This window comes from Sebastes fasciatus, chromosome 20 (assembly GCF_043250625.1).
Source record: "Sebastes fasciatus isolate fSebFas1 chromosome 20, fSebFas1.pri, whole genome shotgun sequence".
Taxonomy (NCBI): Eukaryota; Metazoa; Chordata; class Actinopteri; order Perciformes; family Sebastidae; genus Sebastes; species Sebastes fasciatus.
The window spans coordinates 16,657,748-16,683,517 of NC_133814.1; the positions used below are offsets into that span (position 1 = coordinate 16,657,748).

Here is a 25,770-nt window from a genome sequence, read left to right on the forward strand (position 1 = left end):
ACGTTTTATCTTGTGGTGTGCAGCAGGGTTTAGTTAGGATGCAAATCTCATGCCTCCTGACTGAGCCTCAGAGCTGTCAGAGCCATCATGATATGAACTTCATGGCTGGAATCTTGACTAATCTGTACGCGATCCCGTAGTTGTAGCTGGTTTATGATGGAAATGTGAACAAAGCCAGTCATATGTTTGGAGTGCTGTCGTCATGGGCAGATTATGAGACAATGGGCCCCTGGGCAAAGACATGTAGAAAGGCCCCACCACCTCTCCTACATAGCAGCAAGACACAGACTTTATAGTTGTTTATACTCTTTTTGTTGTTGTCTTACATCTCTTTGTGGTCATTTTGCATCTCTTTGTGGCCTTTTTGTGTCTCTTTGTGGTCATTTTGCGACTCTTTGTGGTCGTTTTGTGTCTCTTTGTGGTCATTTTTGTACGTCTTTGTGGTCGTTTTGTGTTTTTTTGTGGTCATTTTGCATCTCTTTGTGGTCGTTTTGTGTGTCTTTGTGGTCGTTTTGTATCTTTTTGTGATCATTTTGCATCCCATTGTGGTAATTTTGTGTCTCTTTGTGGTAATTTTGCATCTCTTTGTGGTCGTTTTGTGTGTCTTTGTGATCGTTTTCTGTCTTTATGTGGTCATTTTGCATCCCATTATGGTAATTTTGTGAATCTTTGTCGTCATTTTGTGTGCCTTAGCAGTTGCTTTTCGTCTCCCTTTAGCGGTTTTATGTTTCTTTGTGGTTATTTTGAGTCTCTTCCTGGTTGGTACATGTCTCTTTGAGTAACATTGGTAGGTGAAGGCCCCTGGGCCTGTGCCGAGTAGGCCCATTCAGTAATCCATCCATGGCTGTCGTCCTCTGAAAGAAAAGCTGACATGCTGGCATAATGTTCCTCTTTTTGTCTTTGCACAATGTTAGTGATGGAAATAACAATGTTAGACATTGTGGCTCAGTAGGTTTCAAGGGCAACATGAATTTAAAGATTAAGGAGAATCTGAATATGCAAGGAAAAAAGGACAAAAACTACTTATACTTGCTGTCTCACGACAAAAAAAGCTCCAAGTCACTCAGCCTTGCTTGAAGCTGTGAGCCCACTAGGTGAAAAAATAGTGTGTTATTTTAAAGATCCTTTTCTATTTAAATGAGAAAGTTTAATTTAAACTCTTTGATGTAATGAACATGCACAGATCCCAGCTGTATCTGGGTCAAACGTTAATTCCTGATAGGAGACAAATCTCTTTCATGATGTAACAAGCAAACGTTTGCTCATGTGCGAAACAGCCTTGTTTTTTTATTTATCACTTTGAAGAGTTTTTTCACGGTGAGCGCGCTCCTCGTGGAATACATGACCCACTTTTTCCCTGCGTTTGTGTGGTGGATCTATGTTGCTTTTTTAAAATTTAGACATTCATGTGTCTCTATTTTTGTCATAAGAACGAGATATTTTACACTGTGTCGGGATATGATGACAATGTGCAAAACTCCCCGTTCTACAGCTGATGTATTCCACCAGGTTAGCTGTGAATTATGAAATATATAAAGGTGTGAGCTATCACAAAAGAACTGCTTGTGCAGGGTGTCAGAAAAATAAGATGTGAGGAGAGAGTTTGGTGTAAGAGAAACAAGAGTGAAGAAAGAGACCAAACAGAGAAAGGTCTTGAGGTGTGAAATCCTGATTTCATTAAAAATCTATCGTTTTGTTTTTTTTGCTAAACAACATCAGAGAAATCCACATCAGATCTTACTACAAGTAGCATGTAATATAATATTTATATACAAGAATACATTGCAAGACCACAAGGAACAACACATGTTCCTGCAGTAAAATCCTCCAAAATGCTGTGAATACACAAGAATGGAAGACTTGGTGTGAGTGTTACATTTGAACAACAGATGCTGGTATCTGACTGCGAGATAAATCAAAAGATTCAGTCGTGTGTGTGCGTTTGTTTGTGTTATGAGGCAGAAGCAAACAGCGAGAAGCAGTGGCAGGTGAAGCGGGCACAACCCAGACGTTAACCTCATTATAAGAAAATAAAATGATTATAACTTAATAACAACGAGAAATTAAATTGTCTGACCTTAACCTGATTATATCAAAATGATTCTGACCTGATTATGATAAGAAAGCATATTACGTGCTGCCTCGCACACTAAATAACATGGATCATTACACGCTCAGTGAGCAGTCAAAGATGGATATAATATGGTTAACCAAGAGAACATGTGGTATACAAGAAACACTTTCCCTTATGTGGTGAAGTATTTATAATGTACATTAAATATATATGGGACACATTAGTCGAGTTTCTATCTGGAGAGGCTTTAAATTGCTGCTTTACGTTATAGTAATGCATGTAACACTAAATAGCATCATAATGAAGCTTTTTCCCAACAAAATTTAGGTTACTGTGTCAGGGGGAAGCTGTGCCTTGGGTTTAGTCTTTCATTTACAGCAGAACACTCTGGAGATGTAGCTTAAAGAAACAGTATGTAGCATACAGGAATATAATAAGTATGTTTTCTTTAGCGTATAATCACCTGAAAATAAGAATCTTTGTGTTTTCATTATCTTAGAATGAGACGGGGAGATCCTCTTCACAGAGCCGGCCGCCGTGTTTAGCCCAGAACGGACAAACCAAACTATAGATAGGATCATACGCGTTTTCACGTCGTCCACCATAGTTCTCCTACACGCTTGGCACTCTGGAGAAGTTTCAGTTGGTTGCAATCTGCAACCTCACCGCTAGATTTCGCTAGATTCTACACACTGCACCTTTAACAAGACTACGAGTTTGCAGCCGTTCTATTGGCTCTGTGAGGCTGTACTGTACTTATGCACAATGGTGCTTTGAGCGAAATGCTAACGTCACAGTGACAAAGTTAACATGCTGATGTTAAGCAGGTTTAATGTTGTAGCTACTATGTTCACCATCTCAGTTCAGCCTGTTAGTATGCCAATATTAGCAAATAAGCACTGATATTTGCTTAGCAAGTATTTGGTTGAGAGATTTGACCCGATGGTGGTGCTGGCAATGAAAAGTCAGGAGGTTAAAGTTATTACAATTCATCCTGAGGGCCAATATGAATGTTTGTACCAATTAGTGAGACAATTCACTCAAAACAAACCCCATGAGAGTGCTAGAGGAAAAGTCAAAGGTCACCAAAGTAATTAAGATTAATCCTCTGGGAAACATGAATGTCTGAACACAATGTTGCAGATGTTGAGATATTTCAGTCTGGACCAATGTGGTGGCCCGACACGGCCACCCCATGCCGCTAGCATGGCTAAAAAACAGTCAGGTAACCTAACAAACTGCTTGCTACTTAACAAAAAGCAGACAGTACCAGTATGAATATCATGAACAGGTGGAAAGTAGTAACTACAAATTTTCACTGTACTGAGTCTGTCCATTTTGTGTTACTCATTTCAGAGGGAAATATATCTATATATATATCTATATATCTATATGTATATAGATATATAGATATAAATATATATATTTTTTTCATTGCAGATAAAGATTTTGCAGATTTTGACACAATGAGACAGAAAGCCAGATTCACGTGACAGCTATATTTAGCTCCAGAGGCAGATCTGTGCCAAGTGGCGTCTGTTCACAGACTGTCGGAGTCTGAAGATGTGTGTGGCTGCTTGTCATAGTTTTGGTAAAAGCTATGAGCCGAAACTAAGACGGCTACATGCCAATGAACACACGCGTTGCTGTTTTTCTCTCGTTGTGAGAACCTGTTTGAAATGCTGTCCTTTTGGCAGGATGTTTGGTTTGGTCATAACTGCTTCAGGGTTTAGGATCAGGGTCTCATTAGGGTCAAGGTTATGGAATTAATGCATTATACTGTGTGTGTGTGTGTGTGTGTGTGTGTGTGTGTGTGTGTGTGTGTGTGTGTGTGTGTGTGTGTCTGTGTGTGTGTGTGTGTGTGTGCCCATGATAGCAAAATGACATATATTCGTACTGAACAAGGCCATATTTAAGTGACCATTGACATTCACAATTACAAACACTCTCTGTCTGTCTCTCATTTGGGATGATACAATACAATCTAATACTTTCCATATTGCAGTGACATTAATGCAAACCACTGGAGACACATTTAAAATAGGATTTAAAAGAGTAAAACAAAATAAAAGATAAAGAAGAGAATAAAACTGATAAAACAGGAGATCACATATAACAGCACAGTTACAGTGCAGTGCAAAATATGAGTGAATAGTTTGAATTTTATTTGATAAAAAGTGGTTTCAAACGGAAAAGTCTTAAACCGGGATTTAAAATAACAACATAGTTATAGTTAATAATAGTTTTAGTATAATAGTCACAGTTAGCATTATAGTTAATGGGCTAAAATTACTTTAACACTGACATCTAACAGAGGATGTGACTCTCAGACATGATTCTGGTGCAGGAAAGATCGCAGGACATTAATGTGTCATTTAAATCAATTTACCATAATAGTACTACGTTTTAAGATATTACACATTAAGTGTTACAGCAGAGCTAAAATCCTCTTAGGAGTAATGTAATAGACTCTTAAGGAACATCATAAGAACAATAAAGTCTCTATGAACCCAAGATGGAGCAGCACACTCACAGTACATCCCTGTAAGTGTCTACAGGAGTAATACAGTGATATTTTTCCTGAGAGAGATGTTGGAAAAAAGACGGATTATCAGCAGCAGAGAGAGAGACAGAGAGATAGAGGGGTAGGCAGAGAGGATGGGCAGGTGGCCAGGATGACATTGGGGTTTGTGTTGGACATGCCAAAAGGGGTTGGCACTGCCATTTGCTGACTCACTCTCCGGCCCCACAGGGATTATGGGGACAATAGACTTTCATTTATTTTTAATGAGTGCTGCAGATAGCCTTACAGACACATCATCGTGCAGAAAACAGCTACTGACAGGAGAAACGAGTGGAGGACACAGGCCAAATGACCCACAGTCAGTTTAAACTACTGCCCACAATTACTTTTGGTTTGGTGCATGTCGGGGAGGGAAGCGTCCTATTTCTACAGCTGAGGGAATATATATATCTTGTGATATGACATGTTACTTTGGAAATGGAGAAATTGTACTTTAGGTTCTGCTCTCTGACTTGTCCCTGAAGAGGTGACAAAAATAATTTCCTTCTTAGAAATCAATGGAGAATGATGATTCCTCATGGCCTTGTGCTACAGCAACAGGCTGAATAATTATTTTATACATCAGTCTATACTATTGATAAACCAAAATCAATGTGCTGCTAAATGAGTCCAGAGGTACTGTATAATGTGATCAGTTTAATGGTTTGAATATGTTTTGTACGTCTATGAAAGTGTCATATGCATAACTGTATGTTTAAACGTATGTAGATTTCTTGAACGGAAAGATGCAAAATGATTTTAGTGTAAGCTGACAATAAAGTTGTATCGTATCGTGTCATGTCGTGTTGTGTTGTGACTTGTCGTATCATATTGTATCATATCATATCGTATCGCGTTGTATCGAATCATATCGTATCGTATCGTGCCGTATCGTGCCGTGACGTGTCGTGTCGTGTCGTGTTGTGACTTGTCGTATCATATTGTATCAAATCATATCGTATCGTGTTGTATCAAATCATATCGTATCGTATCGTGCCGTGATGTGTAGTGTCGTGTCATGTCGTGTCGTGTCGTGTCGTGCCTTGTCGTGTCGTGTTGTCGTGTCCTGTCGTATTGTATCGTATCTTATCGTATTGTGTTGTATCCTATCCTATCCTATACTATCCTATCCTATCCTATCCTATACTATCCTATCCTTTCATATTGTATTGTGTTGTATCCTATCCTTGCCTATCCTATCCTATCCTATATTATCCTATCCTATCCTATCCTATCCTATCCTATCCTATCCTATCCTATCCTATCCTTTCATATTGTATTATGTTATATCCTATCCTATCCTATCCTATCCTATCCTATCCTTTCATATTGTATTGTGTTATATCCTATCCTATCCTATCCTATCCTATATTATCCTATCCTATCCTATCCTATCCTATCCTATCCTATCCTATCCTATCCTATCCTATCCTATCCTATCCTATCCTATCCTATCCTATCCTATCCTTTCATATTGTATTGTGTTATATCCTATCCTATCCTATCCTATCCTATCCTATCCTATCCTATCCTATCCTATCCTATCCTATTGTATCGTATCGTATCATATCGCATCGCATCGTATTTATGGGATTCTCAAGTAGCTCATCCAGGTGGGATAATCACCTGACAGCTAAAAACCTGTGATGTGGGAGATGTTGTTTACTTATCAGTTTGAGCAAATTCTATTCATGATGATGAACTGATGAAGGCCATGAGAAATGGCTAAAAGCTCTGGAAAAACCCTGGACCTTGTGATTAGAAGTGTTATTTCCAAGATCTGGAATGAAGCTTCAATCTTACATTATACCAGCAACCGTTTATAATGAATATGACTTAGTTAGTTAGTTTGTGGTGTGGAACTCTCCATGGTGCTGAAAACTTACAATTGTCCTGCAAAGTAGCATTTACATTTACACTTTACAATATTTTCCATGGACAACATTTTCCATTAACAATACCATAACAGCCATGCCTCACAAGTTTGGGCCACATTTTCCATTTAAAAAAACTCTTGCAGTGGTTTTAATTCCAAAAATGTTGGAGGGGAAACTATAGTGAAATGCTTTGTGTTGACACACTGCAGCCATGAACTTAGGTGTACCTTCACTTCCTTCAGTTTTGCTGATGTTTCGCAAGCAATACACTTTTACAGCCACTCACTTCAGTTTGCCTCAGCATAACTCGAAAGCTTTGATACAGTTATGGAAACTTGCCTCAGCGCAGCATTTTAAAAAGACCTGCACGCAAAGCCACAAAATCATAAACTGTTCCCACAAAAAGAACATGAAGGAAAAAAAGGAGATTTTTTTTCCAGTTCAAAAAACATCAACAAATGAATCCACACTTTTCATGGCTCAGTTGCAGGAACTTGTGAATGAAAACGTGTTAAATTAAATTTCAGCTCATTCAACTGTGGTTGCTGTTTCTTGTCGGAACAATTATTATTCAGTGCTTGATGCTGATCTACATGAACAAGCACACAGAAATACAAATTAGTGGCACAGTGACACCATTGCTTTTCTATCATTGTTGAACCAGGAATTGGATTTAAGACTAAATGTGCTCAGACCGCAAAGATACAAATGTAGCACTGCCTTCATGCTGTAAGCTGCTGCCTTACTCCAGAGAGCGTAGCTGGAGTTTCTTGCTATAATAATATCCTTAGTTAAGGATGCAGCACTCTCAGGCTGAAAATACATCTATCTCCTCCCTCCTTCCTTTGCCTTTATTCTTACTTCCTCTTCTTTTCACCCTCTTCTGTCCCCCCTCTCCCTCCAAAGCTAACTGTGTGCAGCTATAAAGCTTAACTAACTGGCAAATGACTGCCTCCTCTTGCTTGCTTATCTACAGGATAAGCTGGGAGGTTATTTCCATCGCTATACGGCTCATCGGCAGTCACGAGCCGCAGCCCTTCCTTATGTGCTCAAGGGGAGATGGCAATTTGCTGAACTCAACTCGCTGTCTGCACCTTTTGTGTCTCACATTCCTGATCCTGAAATGTAGTAAATCTGCACACTGCAGTGATTGGAAAAGTGATGAGATTGTAACACACACACTATCTAGTGAAACAGATGAGCGCGGCTGCATCTTATTATTGCCAACTTGTGCTTTTACCGCTTCGACCCATGAAGAGAGAAAGAGAAAAGAGTTTAAAATGAACCTGTGGGGCAAAACTGGAGCTGCCAATGGAGAGAGACACAATCAAGGATATAGATGAGATAGCAGAAGAAGAAAAAGAAGAAGAGGGCACATGAGAGGACAAAGGGAGGAATTGTTAGATAAAATGGAGCAGGCTAGCAGAGAGGAATGACCAAATGAAAAGGAATTGATATTGGATCTTTGAGTACTACAAGATGGGACTAAAGAGGATCATCAGCATATTATCTCTGCTGCCTTAGAGGATTTAACAAGAGAGAGGAGTAACTGGTTTTATCTCAACCAGTGAGTTATAAGAAAGGGCAGCACAGAGGGAGTAAAAAGACTAAGAGTCTACAACCATGCTAGCAGCCCTTTACATGCTGATGCTTAGCAGGTTAAACGTTTTTTCATGTTCACTATTTTAGTTTTGCCTGTTAGCATGCCAACGTTTACTAATTAGCCACCTGATTTGACTATTATTAGGCCGTTAAATAGGTGTTATCATTTGCTATAAGCACCATAGTTGTGGGTCAGTAGGGGCCTGCTACGCTGTAAAAGTGAAAGCGAAACTTAAAAGCAACACGTTCTAACACGTTCTGGAACTGAATTAGACGTGTTTTAAACACAAACAAAACAGCTTCTTTAGGTTTAGGCAACAAAACTACAACTTCTTTAGGTTAAGACAACACAACTACAATTTCTTTAGGTTTAGGCAACAAAATTAAAACTTATTTAGGTTTAGACAATACAACTACAACTTCTGTAGGTTGAGGCAACAAACTTACAACTTATTTAGGTTTAAACAACAAAACTACAACTTCTTTAGGTTTAGGCAACAAAATTACAACGTATTTAGGTTTAGACTACTACAACTACAACTTCTTTAGGTTGAGGCAACAAAACTACAACTTGTTTAGGTTTAGGCAACAAAACCACTTAGTTAGGTTTAAGAAAAAACATTGTGTTTTGGCCTAAAATAACTACGTTTCAAAAGTGAAAGTGAAACTTAATGCTTGTGAACACAAAGACAACTATGCATTTTTGGTTTCACATGGGAAGCAAACCCCCGTCCATCACTTTATACCTTCTTTTGGTGATCTACCATGTGAATAGATGATACAATTTCTGATGGGTAAGTACTGGACAAATTGACAAACCACCGAAGTCATTTAAAATGTATCCTCTCAGGACCTCAAACATCTGGAACAAATTTCATGGCAATCCTTCCAATAGTTGTTGAGATATTTCATTCTGAAGCAAACATGTCAACCTGCTGGCGGCGCTAGAGAGGAAAGCTGTGGGATCAACAAAGTCTTTAAGATTTATCCTCTGACTACCATGAATGTCTGTACAAAGTTTCATGGCAATCCGTTAAATAAATGTTGAGATATTTCAGTCTGGACCAAAGTGGTGGACCGACCGATATAGCCATCCCTAGAAAAATATGTTAAAGCAGAATTAAACAGCAAGATAAACATTGACAGTCTAGAAATTTTGAAAAATTTCAACACTCGTTTTTGCCTAGACATGCAAGAAAATGACTATCCATGAAAATGATAGAACATAAAATAGAGGAAATTATTAAAGAATCAGTGTATACTGTATGTCAGCCAGGCATATCTGAAACTGTAACATCACAGAAACCTGCAGTTGGCCACAGGCTTGTGTTTGAGAAACGATGAAAGAGTACGCCCAGGATGAAAGGATGAGATGGGGAAAAAAGGAATAATATGGATATATTCCAAGCAGTAAGATGGAGCGTAGAGCCATGCAGAAAGTTTGAGTGGCAGGGTCGACAATAGAGAAATTAGCCGTGCTGAAGAAAAGCGCGGCTCAGCAGTTTGAAAAGGTTGACAGGGAATAGAGAGTCAAGGAGCTACAGCAGGGAGAAACGAGGAAAGGAGCTTGCAGTCTCAGGCTTTCTTTTATTTTTCCTGGCATTTGACAAATTGGTTGGAAAGGCCTGCCAGAAATGAGTACATGGACTGCAATGAAGTACTTGGTGGTATTTGAGTGTGGAAGTAAAAAAAACAAACAGCAGGAGAATGTTTAGACCTTTTCACAGCAGACATTTGACTGGTCACGTAGCAGGAAAAGCACAGGTATTACTAATAACATCAACGATGGCTCCGTTATCTGGAGCACCTATTCGTGTTGCATGCTTTTTTCCCCTCTCGGGCCTTTTCGGCTAACACCATCCTACTAACGTGACTGAATGAAGCTGACAAATCCAAACCCGCATGTGAATTATTAATTCAATTTGGAATTTAGATCTCACTGCAAGTTGCTGCGTTGCATAATTTTCATGCACTATTTTAGAATTGGTTTGTCCATTGGCAGGAAAAGCTGTGGATGTCTGATGTTTGAGGTCAGGAGAAACTGAGGATGTGGTAGTAGTAGTAGTAGATGAAATAGTCTCACTGTACAAAAACATAACGTAACAAGTTCTAACAGGGAGTTAGACATATTGGTCTAATTGAGTCCAAGCAAAAATACATATTTAATAAATATAATGAGGAATAAATAGAATAATATATAAGTAAATAAATAAATGTGGAAATATAATGAGGAATAAATAAAAGAATATATAAGTAAATAAATAAATGTGGAAATATGATGACGAATAAATAAATGAATATATAAGTAAATAAATAAATGTGGAAATATAATGAGGAATAAATAAAAGAATATATAAGTAAATAAATAAATGTGGAAATATAATGAGGAATAAATAAAAGAATATATAAGTAAATAAATAAATGTGGAAATATAATGAGGAATAAATAAAAGAATATATAAGTAAATAAATAAATGTGGAAATATGATGAAGAATAAATAAATGAATATATAAGTAAATAAATAAATGTGGAAATATAATGAGGAATAAATAAAAGAATATATAAGTAAGTAAATAAATGTGGAAATATAATGAGGAATAAATTAAAGAATATATAAGTAAATAATTTGAATAAATGTGGAAAAATAAAGAGAAAAAAGAATACATAAATGAGGGAATATAAATAATAATAATAATAAGCATTTTCATTTATTTTCACATGAATTTGTTCATATATTTCTGTCAAGAAAACACAAGAGTTAAATTCATACTAATCACAAAGAAAAAAATATATAATTAAAAAGCAAATTAATTTTTTTTAAAAAGCTGAGACATTTGAGGAGCAGACTGTGCTGCAGCTCAATATCAGGACGACGCGTGATGAATTTTTTCCAAAGACAGATTTTAACCACAATGGAAGTTACGACATTCAAACAACCTCCTGCAGTGATGCTGTACAGTATTTAGCTGAATATGACACTTTTCAACATCCATCCTTGGGGTGAGTTAGTACATATACAGTACAAGTTCAGCTGGGCCCTTCGGGGCTCTGACAGGACCGGGAAGCCAACCAACTACTAAGCAAGCTGCCGCCTATCACGGTTGACGATGCACTAGTGCCATTTGAGCTGAGTGTCATGTTTCCATAATCAAATATTATTTTTTATTATAAAGAGACTCCATTCATTTGTGTCAGCTAAGCAGTTTAGCAGTACCTCTGGGAGAAAAACAGCCCAGTCAGCAGAGCTGGAGGAAAGTGAGGCGGTGGGTCAGAGGATCAGCTGACTGGGAACCTTACAGTCTCGTTTGGTTTCGTATGGTGTCACTTGGGACATGAAGTGGGACAAAGGTTAGAATGTCTTTCTTTTCTTTTTTTTTGCCTACACAGGAATATATTCTATTGATTCAATACTATATTATATGCTGCCACTGTATCTCCACTTCTAAGCTTCTATGCTGTGAAAAGGAACAGCCATTACCATGTAAACTGGTTATAAACATGGGGGTTGAGAAATCTGAAGGGTCCCAAGATGATTAACAGAATAAGAAAGCAAAAAATATGCACCTGTGCTACATCAAATTGTGTTTGTCAGACTTTTTTCTAATATTTGCTTATTTTCTTGTGAAATACTTGATAAATTTATCTGAAAATTAGCCATAAAATGTGAGGAAAAACTCTTAGATTAACTGGTCACAACTGGTAGACGTAATGCAACCGGTGAGGAGGGGTCCTTTAAAAAAAAAAAAAAAAAAAAGACTACAAATTTCACCAAATCACCATTGAAACTGTTCTACAAAGCGGTGTGACATTAGGTTGCATGCCACGTAATACAACCACCATACATACCCTCATTGATTAGTCTCGAACAATATGTTAATGATTTTCTAGAACAGTGGTTCCCAAGGTCAAAAGATAATTAACAAGAAAGGATATTAAAAAATCTGCTACACTAAATTATGTTTATTTTTTCAGACTTTTCTCTAAAATATGTAATTTTTCTATCAAATTACTGAATGATTTTACCTCTTCGGGCCTCTAAAAATAAAGTAAAGAAAAAGATTAGTTTTTGGTTCAACTGGGAGTCATATACAACCGGTGATGAGAGGTCAGTAGAAATCACTTTTTAAAGGGTCACTGGCCAAAAAGATTGGGGACCTCTGTTCTGACATTAATCATTTTGTTGCTTTTTAAATCAAAGCACAAGTAATTTATTTCAGCCTCTGTTGGTTTTCATGTTGCTTTACGTTTTTTTTGCAATTGCCAAGACACAAAAACTGCTACTTGTGGCATAATTATTTAAACCACTAACTCATGCAGCCTATCTGAATGCTAAGCTATAAGCACATTGTCTTCTTTACAGTCAGAAATTCTAAAACACCCATAAATGCAAATAAATTCACACGGTTATCTACATTAGACACATCACTCAAAACTAAAAGCCTGTGTGTGCTGTGTGCTAAACACTGACATTGAAATACCACACTCACCTGCTCCCAGAATGCACCTGTGAAAACACCTGTGACCATTTAGATCCCTCAAGAATCAAAGCTTGAACACTATAAATAGGATGCACGTTTGCTCTTTGGTGTGCAACAACAATGGAGGCCAATTTTAGAGGAAGTAATTGTGTTTAATACTGTTATGAGTATATGCGTATTGAGAATAAACACATTTGTTTATTTCCCCATTGCATTTGTGTTCATTGTCTATATTTACAGCATGCTACAACTGAAAATGTCAAAGACTCTAGAGGATAATAGTGTTTATACTTACAGTTGGCATGTGGAAAGAGCTATTTATTTGGTTTGTGCATAAAGTTGTGACGCAAAAATATTTTTTTTTGAAGAATTCATATAGTTTTGAATGAAGTGTTTGCTTTTGCAAGAGGTTTTTGTGTGTAGAGTTTCGACAAAGAGGGCCCTAGTTTCAGAAATTGTGTTTTAGCAATTGCAAAAAACTGTCAAAACACTCATAGCCTCATTTGTAGCAGTATTTGTAACTGTGCTTTAAAGTTTAAGTGCTCTTCTTTGAGATATCTTGTTTGCTTGTTGTATCTGTAACAGAGACGTCCTCTGGATGATGCATTGAGATTGTTTAATAATTCGTCTTTTATATTTATTTGATGATGACGTTCCTTGTGATCGTCCTAAGTGATTCTGTTTTGTCCTTCTACTTGCAACGTGAAATCTTCTGCTGTAATACCTGTGAATAAAGGCGTGAAATTTTATTTAACCTCTACGCATTGCCTCTGGGAGTTTGTAACTCATTAAGTACCATGTGATGTCGCCAACCCCGATTGAGCCGCCTGATACACTGCTGCCATCTAGTGTATTTTTGTGGTCGAGCTGTTGACTCTTGCACAAAGAAAAAAAAAAAAATTTCTATCTACCCAGAAAATTATGAAAATAATTTAAAATGAATAAATGTATTTACAGATTATTTCTGTAAATTAAAATTAATATGGGCAAATATATGTGTTACTACAAGAAACGCACAGCAAGAGACATAAACGTAAAATACAGAAACGTGAGTGAACTTTTTCCAGAAGTGAAATGTTTATTTCAAGCTTCCAAAACTTCTACAGTTAAAAAAATTACCAGCATGTCTCTTTTCCTCCATTATCATTATCATCTTATTTACCTAAACTAACTTAAACATCAACATTTTAAAATATATCAAAATCTAAAAATTCCCAGTTGTATCTGAAAAACAAGGCAACTGAACACTGTACTCTTCTTGCTTTACAATACTTTGTTTTTTAACAGAAGTCATACTTATTTAGTGGCAATCTGGCATGTTTGTATGCAACAACAACTTATGAACAACGGCAAATGTATTAAATGTGAAAAGAAAAGACGTTCTGACATCACAGGAAAGACAAAAATAATGTCCAGTTCTCCGAAAATATACTGTTTGAATCCTTTTCCTTCATGAAGCTTAAGGAAGTTGGTATTTGGAGAACTGCTTTCATATAAAACTGGCATCCCAACCCCCAGATATTATACACTGATACTGAAACAGTCAAATAAGATATTAAAATACAGCTTAAACAGGACAATGATCACTCAGACAGCCACGATATTCCTGCATCCAGTTCCAATTTGTGGCTCGAGTTAAATAAATATAATTCGTATGTTAAAAGGCATGTGTTAAAAGCGTGAGAGAATCAAATTAAAGGTTGCCAGTGAGGGCTGAGTCCATGAGATCGTCATCTTCATTCCTCATATACATTGGGCTGGGCCGGGATGGACGCTCTGAACCCAGCATGGACAAAGATGAATCTGAAGCTGAGATGGGCGACCGGGACCAACTGTCTGCTTTCAATGGATGCGATGACGTCCCCATTGGCATGGATGACTTCTTCTTCTCTTTGTCCCTGTCCCGTTCCCGGTCTCTGTCCCTCTCACGTTCCCTCTCTTTCTTTTTCTTCTCCTTCTTGTGCTTCTTGTGCTTTTCCCCTGAGCTGAGAGGGATGGAACTCATGTAGTCCTGGGGGAGAAGCGGGCGAACGGTCTGGTCGTCGTCCGAGCTGGGGCTGTTCTGGTGGGACTTCTCGGCCACCGAGCTGCTGCCCGACTCGCTCTCGCTGTCGTGGTTGAGCGGGGTGTATGCTGGCGAGCGGCTGTGGCTCGGGGAGGAGCGGTCGTGCTTGGGAGTGGAGCCACTGAATAGGGGGGAAGCTTTGAGGCTAGAAATTTGGGGACGCATCGAGTCACCAGGGCCGTCCCCTGCTTTCTGTAGGGTCACTTTGGCCTTGATGCTTGGTGAGCCACCATCAGGTTTGCTGATGATAATTTTAGCCAGACCCGTCGCGCTCCCCCCTCCTGATTTGGGGTCCATCAGCTTTTTCTCCCCACTGTTCCCACCAGAAACAGACACTTTTGCTTTTGCCTCTTTATCAGACTTTTCCCGCTTATACTCCCCACTTTGGGATGACGAGCCATGCTTGGAAGGACCCATGTTTGAAGGTCCACTGCCGGGTACATTTCCAGGACCACCACCACCACCACCACCACCAGGAGCAGATCCCGAACCAGTTCCTCCTCCTGGTGGCCCTACCTCACAACCATCCTCCCCCACTCCTCCTCCACCTACACTCTTCAGTTTGTCTATGACTGCTATAAGAGAGGGTTTCTTGTTTCGACTGGGAGACTTCCCTTTGGCGTTCGGGTTGTTTGCATTGTTCTGACCAGCCCCTCCACCACTTCCACCTCCACCTCCGCTTCCTCCACCACTGCCTCCACTTCCTCCTCCTGTCCCTCCTCCCCCTCCACTTCCACCTCCACCACCCCCATACTGAGACTGGGAGCCTCCTGAGAAGGTCATGGAACCAGAGGACGAGGAGGAGCTGGAGGATGACGAGGAAGAACCAGAGGAGCTCCCACCCATTGGCTTCTGGGAGCTCATGCCTCCACCAGAAGAAGACTTGGACCCTCCGGAGCTACCACCTCCTGAGCCCATTGGCGATTTAGCCTTGGAAGAAGGAGGTGTTCCTGGAACCTGGGACTGCTGCATTTTCATCGGCGAGGATAATTTGTCACCAGAGCTACTGGAGCGGGAGTGAGAAGGGGAGATGTTGGGCTTTATGTTGGGATTCATAAGAGACCCAGGAGGCTTGCCCCCCTGAGGCTTCATTTTATTACCACTTCCAATTCCACCACCACTACCTCCAGGCCCAGACAGCCCATGTTTGGTGATTGGGGAGGATCCTGGTTTGCCAACACCCATCCCTTGGGATGAGCCTTTAGACTGGGATGACCCACCTCCACTCCCTAATCCTGCACTCCCTGGCTTGGAGCTGTTGCCTTGTGTTGTGGAGCCTTCTTTGGACTTGATCTTCCCAGAGGAAGACGAGTGAGAATGATGGCTTTTGCTGCTGCTGGTTCCCCCTGCTCCACCTGTGCTGCTTGTGGCTGAGCTGCTGGAGGTGTATCCACTATGGGATGACGTTTTCCCTCCAGTTATGGTCCCTTTTGGGAGATTAATAGTGATTTTGGGAATTGGAGGTGTGGCACCACCGGGAGGAGTTTGCGAGCGTCCTGAACTACCAGGAGACTTGGATCCTCCTCCACTTATGCTTCCCCCAGAGCCTGAGCCACCACTAGGAGGCGTGTATGGCCGCCCTCCTGAGCTGTGAGAGGGGGACTTCCCATCAGGGTCCAGCTTTTTGCGTTTGGGAGGCTTCTCTTTAGACTTTCCCTCACTGGATGGGGTCCTGCTACGTTTAACCTGTTTACCCTCTGTCGAACTGCTCCCCATGCCCATCCCAGAGCTGCTCCCTCCGCTACCCCCATTTTCATCCTTTGGTCGCATGATTCCCTGTTGCGGTTTCATTTTGGATTCTATTTTAAAGTCAGCACATGCCGCAGCAAGGCCCATTATGAGGGGGCTCTGGGACCCTCCGCCATGTGTGTCTCCCAAATCAGGAGCTTGCCCCAGAAGCGGTTTACCACCACCACTGCTGCCTCCAAAAACTATCCCCATATCAAAAGGGTCCTTCATTGATGGCTCAGGGGTGCTCTGCCCATGTGGAGTGGGATTCTGAGGTGTTCCTGATGGGGTATTCTGCTGGCTACTTCCCCCGAAACCCTTGACCAGGTCCATGTCTCCATCTGCACTTGGAGAGCTGTCATCAAAGTAGTTCTGGGAGAAGCCCTGGCCGGAGGTCAGGAGGTCAGGGTTGAAGTCAGCAGCATCTGGGAAGAAGTTGGTGGAGGAAGAATCGCTGGTGGGCGTGGCGGCAGTTGCAGCTGCCTCAGCAATCAGGTCAGCAGCATCAGTAAAAGGATTCTCATTGCTGTTGGTGTTGAAAATGTCTGCAGAGTCAAACACGGCACTGCCCTGACCGGAGCTGGAGGAGTCACGGATGGGGGTACCAAGGGGGCCTCCATCATCCCCACCACTTCCCATGGGGTGCTGCCCATGGCTCCCACTGCTGCCTTTGCCTGTCTGCTCAGGTAAATCTGACAAGATTTCTGTGATATCAGGTCCGATGCTATCAGAGCTAGAGAGGCGGACCATACGTGGCGGTACAGCACCTGGTGGTTGCTGTTGCTGAGACTGGACATGAGACTGTGAATAAGGCATGCCGGGGCCAGAGGGCGGTGTTCCACATTGGCTAGGTGCCGGCGTGATGCTGTGAGGCGTGTCTAGGCCGTCCCCAGTCAGGTTAACATCAAAGATAGAATTTTGAGATGCGTCCACATCCATAGAGAGGAGCTCACGGTGGAAGTCATCTTCATGCGAGGCTTGATGTTGCAGGTGGTGCGGCGGCATGGAAGATCCTTGTTGTGATTTCATGCCACCAGCAGCAGTTCCAGGCATCACGCCGCCCTTTTCTGGCCCCCGTGGGCGCTTCTTCTTCCCTTTTGCATTTCCTCCGGGGCAGGTTCCACTCATGCTCTCGGTCCGTGGGGAGCCAGATGAAGAATTCTGCCTCTCTAATGGACTAGAACCATACAGAGCGGCGAAATCTTGTGTGGGGTTGTCTTTCAACAAGTTCATCAACATAGGATGATTCTTGGTGTTGCTGGCTGGGGAGGATGTTGAGGGTGGAGTTTGGTGGGGTGGCGGTGCATTCTGGGAGCTGGGACTAGAGCCCACGCTTCCAGTTATCTGTAACAGACTTGTCAGAATGGGATTCTGGGTGACTTTGTTGTAGTCATCTGTATGGCCTTGACCAGCCTGTTGTTGTTGCTGCAACTGTTGCTGGCCAGCCACCCCTCCTTGGGTTAGGCACTCTCCTCCTTGGGCTTGTCTCTCTGTTCGGGAAACCCCAAACAGAGACGCAATTGGACCTCCAAAATTAGGTCCCCCAGGGGGTCCTCCTCCTGTAGGTGTGTTGTCCCCCGTGAGCCCAGGCAGTCCCATAGGGTTAGCTCCATCGCCTGCTGCCATGTTGTAGGTGGGGCTACCGGAGGGTGGCAGGTTATTCTTCACCATGATCTCCACTGTCTGTGCAATTAGTGAGAGGGCTGGAGTGTCTGCCTGGATGGTCTCTGCTTTCCTCCGAATGGCACGCATGGTTACAGGGATGGACATGCATCTACGTAAAAATAATATATAATTAAAATAAATGATTACCATAAAAAACATACTATCCATATTTATGCATTCCGGAGAAATGAAGAAACTCACCGCTGGACCACTTTGGTGATGAATTCATCGGTGCAGATCAGAGCATCTGACAGTCCTTTATATAGCTTGCAGGATACCTGTCTGGAGTCAATCACCTCCATTACCACTAGAGGAAGGAGGTCAGATAAGACACAGGACTCAGACTGTTGTATCACTATCATCCGAGGATATTGTTGGAGTAATATCAACATATGCTGGATTATTGAGACTTTGTAAAAGTGATGCTCACCACAGACTAATGACTCATTGACCGGATGCTGGAAAGAGACGCTGAAACTCGAATCAGTAAGAGGACATACTTCAAACTGCAGCAGGCCTGCACTGTCTGAAGAAACGACAGCAAACATGCAACACTCGTCAAATGTGATTTAACAAATCAGACTCAAAAAAACAGAGTACATGTTGTTGATTGAGCAAATACAGTAAATCGGGGGCCAGATAATTACCTTCTTTGATGGAAGTTCGTTTCACACAGCTGCCAATCAAGTTGTTATGAGCTGCCTGGTGTCGGATGATATCCAACAAGAGTGGCACTTGTGCTGGGTGGCGGAAGGGGATCTTGGACACTAGTGTTCCTTGAAGAGAACGACCGTCTTGCACCGGGGCATCGCCATTCAGGAAGTAACAGTGCTGCTGATCTGGCAGCGCCTGTAAAAAGCATAAAGACAGCTGTTTTCTTACACAAACGGTGATTTCTGTGGATTAACAAACTCAAATTTGGTGTATTTGGCTGTGTGTGTGTGTGTGTCTATATTTTTACCTAACCAATGTAAACCAATTTTCCTTTACAAACTACAGACCATGAATGTAGCTGTAGCAGAATATCAGTCAAACAAAAAGGCAGAATGAAGGACAGTATACAGAGACAACACACAGAGAAATGGTCATAATAATTGTAAGAATAGCTCTGTAATAATGATTTTACATTGACTCACAATAAGCCCCAAAATAAAGCAAGCTTATATTCCAATAGGTGACCATAGTTACAAGCAACCAAAAGAAACAAGCAGAGGGGTCTTACAATATTTCTGCAACCACAGAACAATCATGAAACCATAAAGCACAGGCTGGATGTAGTAAGAAATGAATAAAAAGCTAAGAGATCATATTAATGATGTGTGTCTGCTCACAGAATAGAAGTGCATGTTGTATGAGGGCGGCGGCGTGGAGCTGCCCTCCTCCAGGAGCTGGCGTTGGCTATGGACAATTAACTGGTAGAGAGGTGAGAGGCTGGGGGAGCTGTCAAATACTGGGATCGCTGCGGGAAAAAAGGGGGAGAGGTTGAAGGTTGAATTATCAAACAAAAACAAACATTGTGCTTTAAGTGTATATTTATGACTTAAAAATACGCACAAGTAGCATTTCCCAGCCTCTGAATGAAGGACAGTGAGAAAGGCATGGGGCGGTTCATCTTGAGGAAAAAACAAGCTGGCAGGTCCACACAGTTGGAGTTGGTCACAGTGGAAAAGGAAGGTGTCCTGAAATACAACAAAAACTAATTCATCAGCTGTCTTTCTCTGTTCTCTACTAGTTCTGCATTGGGTGGTGCATTTATGCATGTTTGATGTATATCTTTTCGTGCAAATAGTTCCTGCACAGATTTAGAGGTTGCTGATTGCAGTTGCAAGTTCCCTGATAAATGGAGGTACACATTCTTACCCCTTGTTATCCACTGGGTGGGATCCAGTGATGAGTGGGGCGATTGGAAGCTTGTAGACGGCGGAGGTTCCCTCGATAGTCACAGAAACGCCGACACCCAGAGAGCGTGGAACTGCAAAGATTACCAAAGGGTCGAGACAAGAAGACAAGGTCACACGAGGATAGTTACAATCCTTTAGCAAACCACAAGGCAAGTGGCTGGTGTCTCATGTACATTCATGAATTCACCCACTTCCGCTATGCACTTACCGTTGCCGTCTGGTAAGTTGAGCTGCGAGCCCGGTCCCTCCTCAAATATTTCATAAGGGGACACGTAACACTGAAGAGAAACAAGATGGCCACCACTCCTGGCTGTCAGCAGGCCCACACTGCCATGAAGAATAGTCTCCACTGCAGTAGCATTGGTTGCTAACCTAGAAAACACACAGCAATCCAAAGTTATTGCATTACAAAAAGAGATGCTCAAATTAAGCTTTTTAGTCAAAATGATTCATTTATACTACAAGTTAAAGGTGCTATTGATAACATTGATAACATTCAGCCACTAGATGTCGCATTCTCCCTCCCTCGTTCCATTGCATTCACTTCACAACAAGTCGTTGCCAGGCACTTACGGTCAATCTCAGCGATTTATCCGTTTTTTTTACGCACTAACTGACAATCCAGAGATACCGTGTGATACCAACGTCGTTTTACTGTTGGCTCACAAGTCTTAGAAGTGGGAACCAAATGTTAGATATCTTCCACAGAGATAAATAAAACATTCATTTTGGACCCGCTAAAAATTTTTTAAGGATTAATTCACAATCATAATAATTATTTTCAGGAAAAGTCATACTTTTATTCGGCACCTTTCTAAAGGCTCTGTTTGAATATTCGTCTACATAAAAATTTTATCAATAAAACCTTTAGGTAGATGTATATTTTACCAGGTGCGCTGTTTTGTTACATAGATTATATTCTGTTAATATTACACCCTCCAAAATCAGCTATTGTGCCCTTTAACATACTGAATAGGTCTCCCTCTTATGCATGACGCTTTCAACGATCACACTGCAGCTTAAACAATAAAATGATATTAAATATATACTGTGTATTAGATATGCTAAACACTAGTAGCCCGAATACATAAAGGATGATGTACAAGGTAACAAAAAGCGATTTTGTGAACTTACCTAAACATGTGCATCATCTTGGTGAGATCAAGCTCCAAAGACTGCAGTGCTATATACATCTTGGTTTTCAGCTTACTGGAACACAGATATTAAGTAAGATAAGTACATATAACTGACATGAAAACGATAAAGACATGTAGTATCTGTCTCTTATAAAACAACTGTCTTTAATCAGGGTGGCTTCAACCAGAAATCCTTACAGCCTACAAGTCTACTTACTTGTCCCCAGGGAGCTTGTATAGTTCGACCAGTCCCTTCAGGTGTTTGGAAAACTCTTCAAAGCTCTTCTCCCTGATGAAAAGCGGGAGAGGAGGGGGTTTAGACAGCTTTCAGACAAATACAAGTATTTCTCACAGGTGCCTACATCCCTCCATAAAACAGAAATAAGAAACCCTGCAGTGAAGAGTGCGGTTTCTACTCACCTCAGATGCTGAATCAGCTCCGGACAACTCTGTGAAATCAAGAAAAGAATAACATAATACACTTTTGAGGACAACGTCTTCACCACGATGTGTGAATGGAATCAATTAAAGGAATTCAATTATAATATGCAAGTATAGAATTCATGATAAACTACGACCATCTGACTCAGCTTTATGGGGCCATATGGAAGTTACAGTAAACTGACCGTAGGGTTTTCTCCCTGATGAGCCACCTTGACGTCCACCAGCTGGCCATTGGTGTCCAGCTGCACCTCCACATAAAACATGTCTGATGTGATGTAGCACTCTGTCCCTGATGGGCTCAGGTGAGAGCCAAGCCTGGTCAGAGAAGACAAAATGGTTTTAGTATTTATCCTTGCTGACTGAGTCCACAATGGGTAATTACAAGGAAAACAGTACAAATAACAACAACAATCTGTGATCAGCCTCCATGTCCTGTACTTGGCTAAAGGGAAGGAACTCACATGTTTTGCCGAGCGATGGATTCTAGACGATCTGTCATGGAGGGCAGAGATGAGACTGAAAGGGAAGGCAGAAAAGAACGGGGAAATGTTGACATCACATACAGAGATTATGTCATAAAATTGTTGCCTGATGTTCCTACGGTCTATAGACACGACATGCCTGCATTGACTAGAATGATCAAGTTAATTTCAGTCTACATACAGTTGTGTTTCTCTGTATAACGATGTAAAGTAACATATCCAAATGGAAAATGTTGCCCTGCTCTCCCTCGTGTTCCTGTACTTTGAGTTGACAGCCTCACCTTTCAGCGCTCTCTGCAGGGTCTCCAAGCAGGTGAGCAGGAGCTGGTGACCTGTGGCGTTCATCACACCGCGTTTCTCCTGAGACACAGCGTGAAGTAAAACAGAGGAATGAGATAATAGCTGAGAAAAGTGCTTTATCAACAAGATCTAATGTTCAAGTTTGCTTTTCTCTGGCTTAGTCAGCAGCACGATAAGGTCAGGGATTTAAATGTCACTGCTAAAGTTTCCCAGGCCCAGTAGGTAAGTTATTAAAGTAACAACATTTTTGTGCCATTAAGTGATTAATTGCTATAAATATACATAGAAAAGGTGGTTGGAAGTGAGTCTCTGTTGTGGGTACTGATCAGGGATTGTCAAATACACTTTTCCAAGATGCATTATGGATATTATATCTGTGTTCATGGCATTTTCGTGGCCTTTAAAAATGACTAATGCGAATGTAATTACTCATATTAAAAAAATATAGAAATTATTCACTATTTTTGGTGCAGGGAGAGTGTTCCCCAGACAAGGAATGACAAAAACGTTTTTCCAGTTTTATGACCTACATATATGTTCCCTATTAAAACTCAGATTAAATCATCCCCATTTATTTTAATGAAGGGGAGAAACTTCACTCCTTCCCGCTATGAATAGATCCTGTACCTCTCACCTAAAGGAGAGTTCAATCTGACATGAGAGATAATGACTCTCACTAATGTTTGAATGAGAATGTGTAGCAGTACACCTTGTTCATCAAGATGATGGAAGAATGCAAAAAGCAAGCTAACTTAAGCAGCTTGTTCTTGCAAACTTGTTTTTTCCTGCCCTGTCTACCGTTTGTTAAATTTTGCCTCGTCAGTTCAGGTCTGACCATAGCATCATTCCAGTCTGTTTGGTTTGTCAAAGCACAACCAGGAGGAGAGAAACCTTTATCTTCAATATTGAAACATGTCCCCTGGTTTATGCAATCAAACTGATTATTTTCTCTCAGAGAAAGATTTCTCCATCTCACCATGGCCTGACGCACAACCTTGCAGGTCTCCTGCCATGGTCGTGAAGCGTTGTGTTTGGCATGAAGCTTCTCCAGCAAAGCAGCCATCCGACCCTGCTTCTCTGCCTCTGAAAAAAAAGATGCAACATACAAGATAACAGTTAAAATCGCAAGTTATACACATTGATTGTCCTAAATTTTAAAGGTATTCACAGCCTAACCACACTGGTTCCATCTCCTCTGTCCTTTTTAGAAAACTCCTTTCACTAAATGTGGGGGATGATCTGCATGCAGAGGTTTCCCTGAATGTTCATTTCACCACCAAGTTTCAACAAATGTAAAGCAAAGTGCAACCCGAACACCACATGGTGAAAACTAATGACGATCACAAGTTTCAAACATCTTCCTAACATCTCTGCAGAATATCTAATTAGACTATAACAGCATAACTGTAACTGAGTGACAGCCATTCTTCATCTATAGCACTTTTTTAAAAATAAAAATTATTGAAACAAAAATAAACTGGCAACTAAGTGTACGCCTATACTCAGGGTCTGAAATTAAGCTTTTTCCTCTCCTGCCACAGTGGCAGGTCACTGAACATTTCTACCAGCCACTCAGTTTTTTTGTCTGCCACATCTGAAATTTACAGTAGGTAGAACACTTTAAAATGGTAAACACTGAGTCACTGGTACCAGACCATAGAATTATGGAATATATCATGTAACCTTAATCCCTAACTATATTTAATTTAGGAATTGCTTTTTAAAAATAATATTTCTTAATATAAGGAAAACCTATCTGCCATGGTGGCAGGTGACCTGAAATTGTTACCTGCCACAGCCAACATTTACCCTGTATTTGGCAGGTGGCAGATGCTAATTTCATTCCCTGCCTATACTGTGTTACATGGATAATCAACTCAGAAAGATTTGGTTTCTTGCTTGTAACTGAACTGAGAGAACGAATCCCTGTTCAGAGCATCCACATTACACATTTCTAGATAGCAAGTAATGTGAATTAAGGGTAGCAATGATCAGCAATAAAACTGGACAGTTTACTCCACTATTGTTTTGTATGAGGGCTCAACTAAAAGCAAAGGTACCAGCATTTCTCTTATTCTGAGTTCTCCATAAACAGTACTATAACACATCAATGTCTTCGTAAACAACCACAACATAAAGACGTTATCAATCACATCATCAGCAGCACTTGGGACTGTCAGTCTGGTGAAAAAGACATGATCAGGCTAATGTTTTGTTATCATCATCTGTCATAATGGGTTACTGCAGTGCTTGTTAGTTCATATTGGGCCACTTAGGTGGGATCATCATGTTTTTTTGTGCAACACAACTTGTCAATAGTTCACTTGTGTAGCTAGTCCCCAACGTTAGCTGGTGTTTCTACAAAGTTGACGTTAGCTACCTAGCTACAAGAAGCTAGCTGCTACTTTACCAAACATGACTATCCAGTGCCATCATTTGTGTTTCACTTTATTTCATTTTAAGTTACCCAATGTCAACAACATACATACAGATCTCACGGTACAGAGTGGGTGTTAGCTGTTAGCCTGCCTTGTCCAGCCAGACAGATCATTAGCTAACAAGCTAACAAGCTAGCTAGCTGCTAACAACAACAACCAGTGAGCCACGTGGTATTAAAGCACCAGTTTTTACCTGTCACCTCTTCTGATTTGACCCGATCTCCGTGAGTCTGATTGCCTCCTTGTTGAGCTGAGAGAGACAGCTCTCTAGCAGGACTGCCGCTCTGCATAGCAACACCAGGCCCCGCCGCCATTCTGTTGTTGCCCCGCGACCAGTTTCAGTTACACCGCTTCGAGTTTCCTACAGCGTCCAACATCGGACATCCAACATCCGGGCTTCCGTAGTGAACCACACTGGTACAGCAGGTGAGTGGAAAACGCTTTTCTCAATTTGTAACTACCTCACATTTTTAGTCTAGTTTAAACACGTGTTTGACTTTTTTAGCGTCAGAATAATATGTTTTCTTATTTAGCTATGTAACTACTTTAGCCTGAAGAAAAATAAGGGGTAAAGACAGATTTTTTTTGGCAATTTTTAAGATTCAAGAGTTTTATTTGCCATTTGCACCTATAAGTAAATTGTAATTCTTCAGCAGTTTACACCGAGTCAGCTTTAAACCCCGAGGTTACATTTTTGAATTACAGCAACAAAAGATAGAACAAGCACACAACAAGATTAAGAATAGAATAAGAATAAATAAGATAGAAAATAAGCATTAGCAATAAATACTCTTAAAAGTTGGTTAGCAAGTGCCAGTACTAATGTCCAATTGCTGGATGGATGAGTGACAGTGAGTGTGTTTAGCTCTTTTTTACTGTGTTAGCTGATGCTTCTTGTTTTTTGCACTATTCCCTTTGCTGCTGTACACTGCAAATTTCCCCACTGCGGGGCTAATAAAGGAATATCTTATCTTATCTTATCTTAAATTAATTAGACTGGTGGCAAAGGACGTTAAA

At 40.8% G+C, this 25,770-nt stretch overlaps 1 protein-coding gene across 1 annotated transcript; it reads right to left on the reverse strand.

The window, feature by feature from the left end:
• Positions 1-13,647: 13,647 nt before the first annotated feature.
• Positions 13,648-25,168, reverse strand: med1 (mediator complex subunit 1). Its single transcript, XM_074621129.1, has 16 exons — positions 24,947-25,168; positions 23,292-23,398; positions 22,297-22,375; positions 21,995-22,049; positions 21,716-21,848; positions 21,510-21,538; positions 21,307-21,378; positions 21,088-21,162; positions 20,162-20,325; positions 19,913-20,024; positions 19,607-19,731; positions 19,384-19,511; positions 18,700-18,901; positions 18,483-18,578; positions 18,254-18,359; positions 13,648-18,161 (listed from the first exon to the last, which is right to left on the reverse strand). The coding sequence occupies exons 1-16, from the start codon at positions 25,065-25,067 to the stop codon at positions 14,288-14,290; spliced, it is 5,478 nt and encodes a 1,825-aa protein (XP_074477230.1). The 5' UTR covers positions 25,068-25,168; the 3' UTR covers positions 13,648-14,287.
• Positions 25,169-25,770: the final 602 nt, after the last annotated feature.

Coding starts and splice junctions, on each gene's coding strand:
- med1 (XM_074621129.1), bottom strand. CDS start 25,067: ATGGCGGCGGGGCCTGGTGTTGCTATGCAGAGCGGCAGTCCTGCTAGA. Junction 21,849..21,994: donor TCCATCGCTCGGCAAAACAT/GTGAGTTCCTTC, acceptor TTCTCTGACCAG/GCTTGGCTCTCACCTGAGCC. Junction 20,025..20,161: donor CAACTTACCAGACGGCAACG/GTAAGTGCATAG, acceptor TAATCTTTGCAG/TTCCACGCTCTCTGGGTGTC.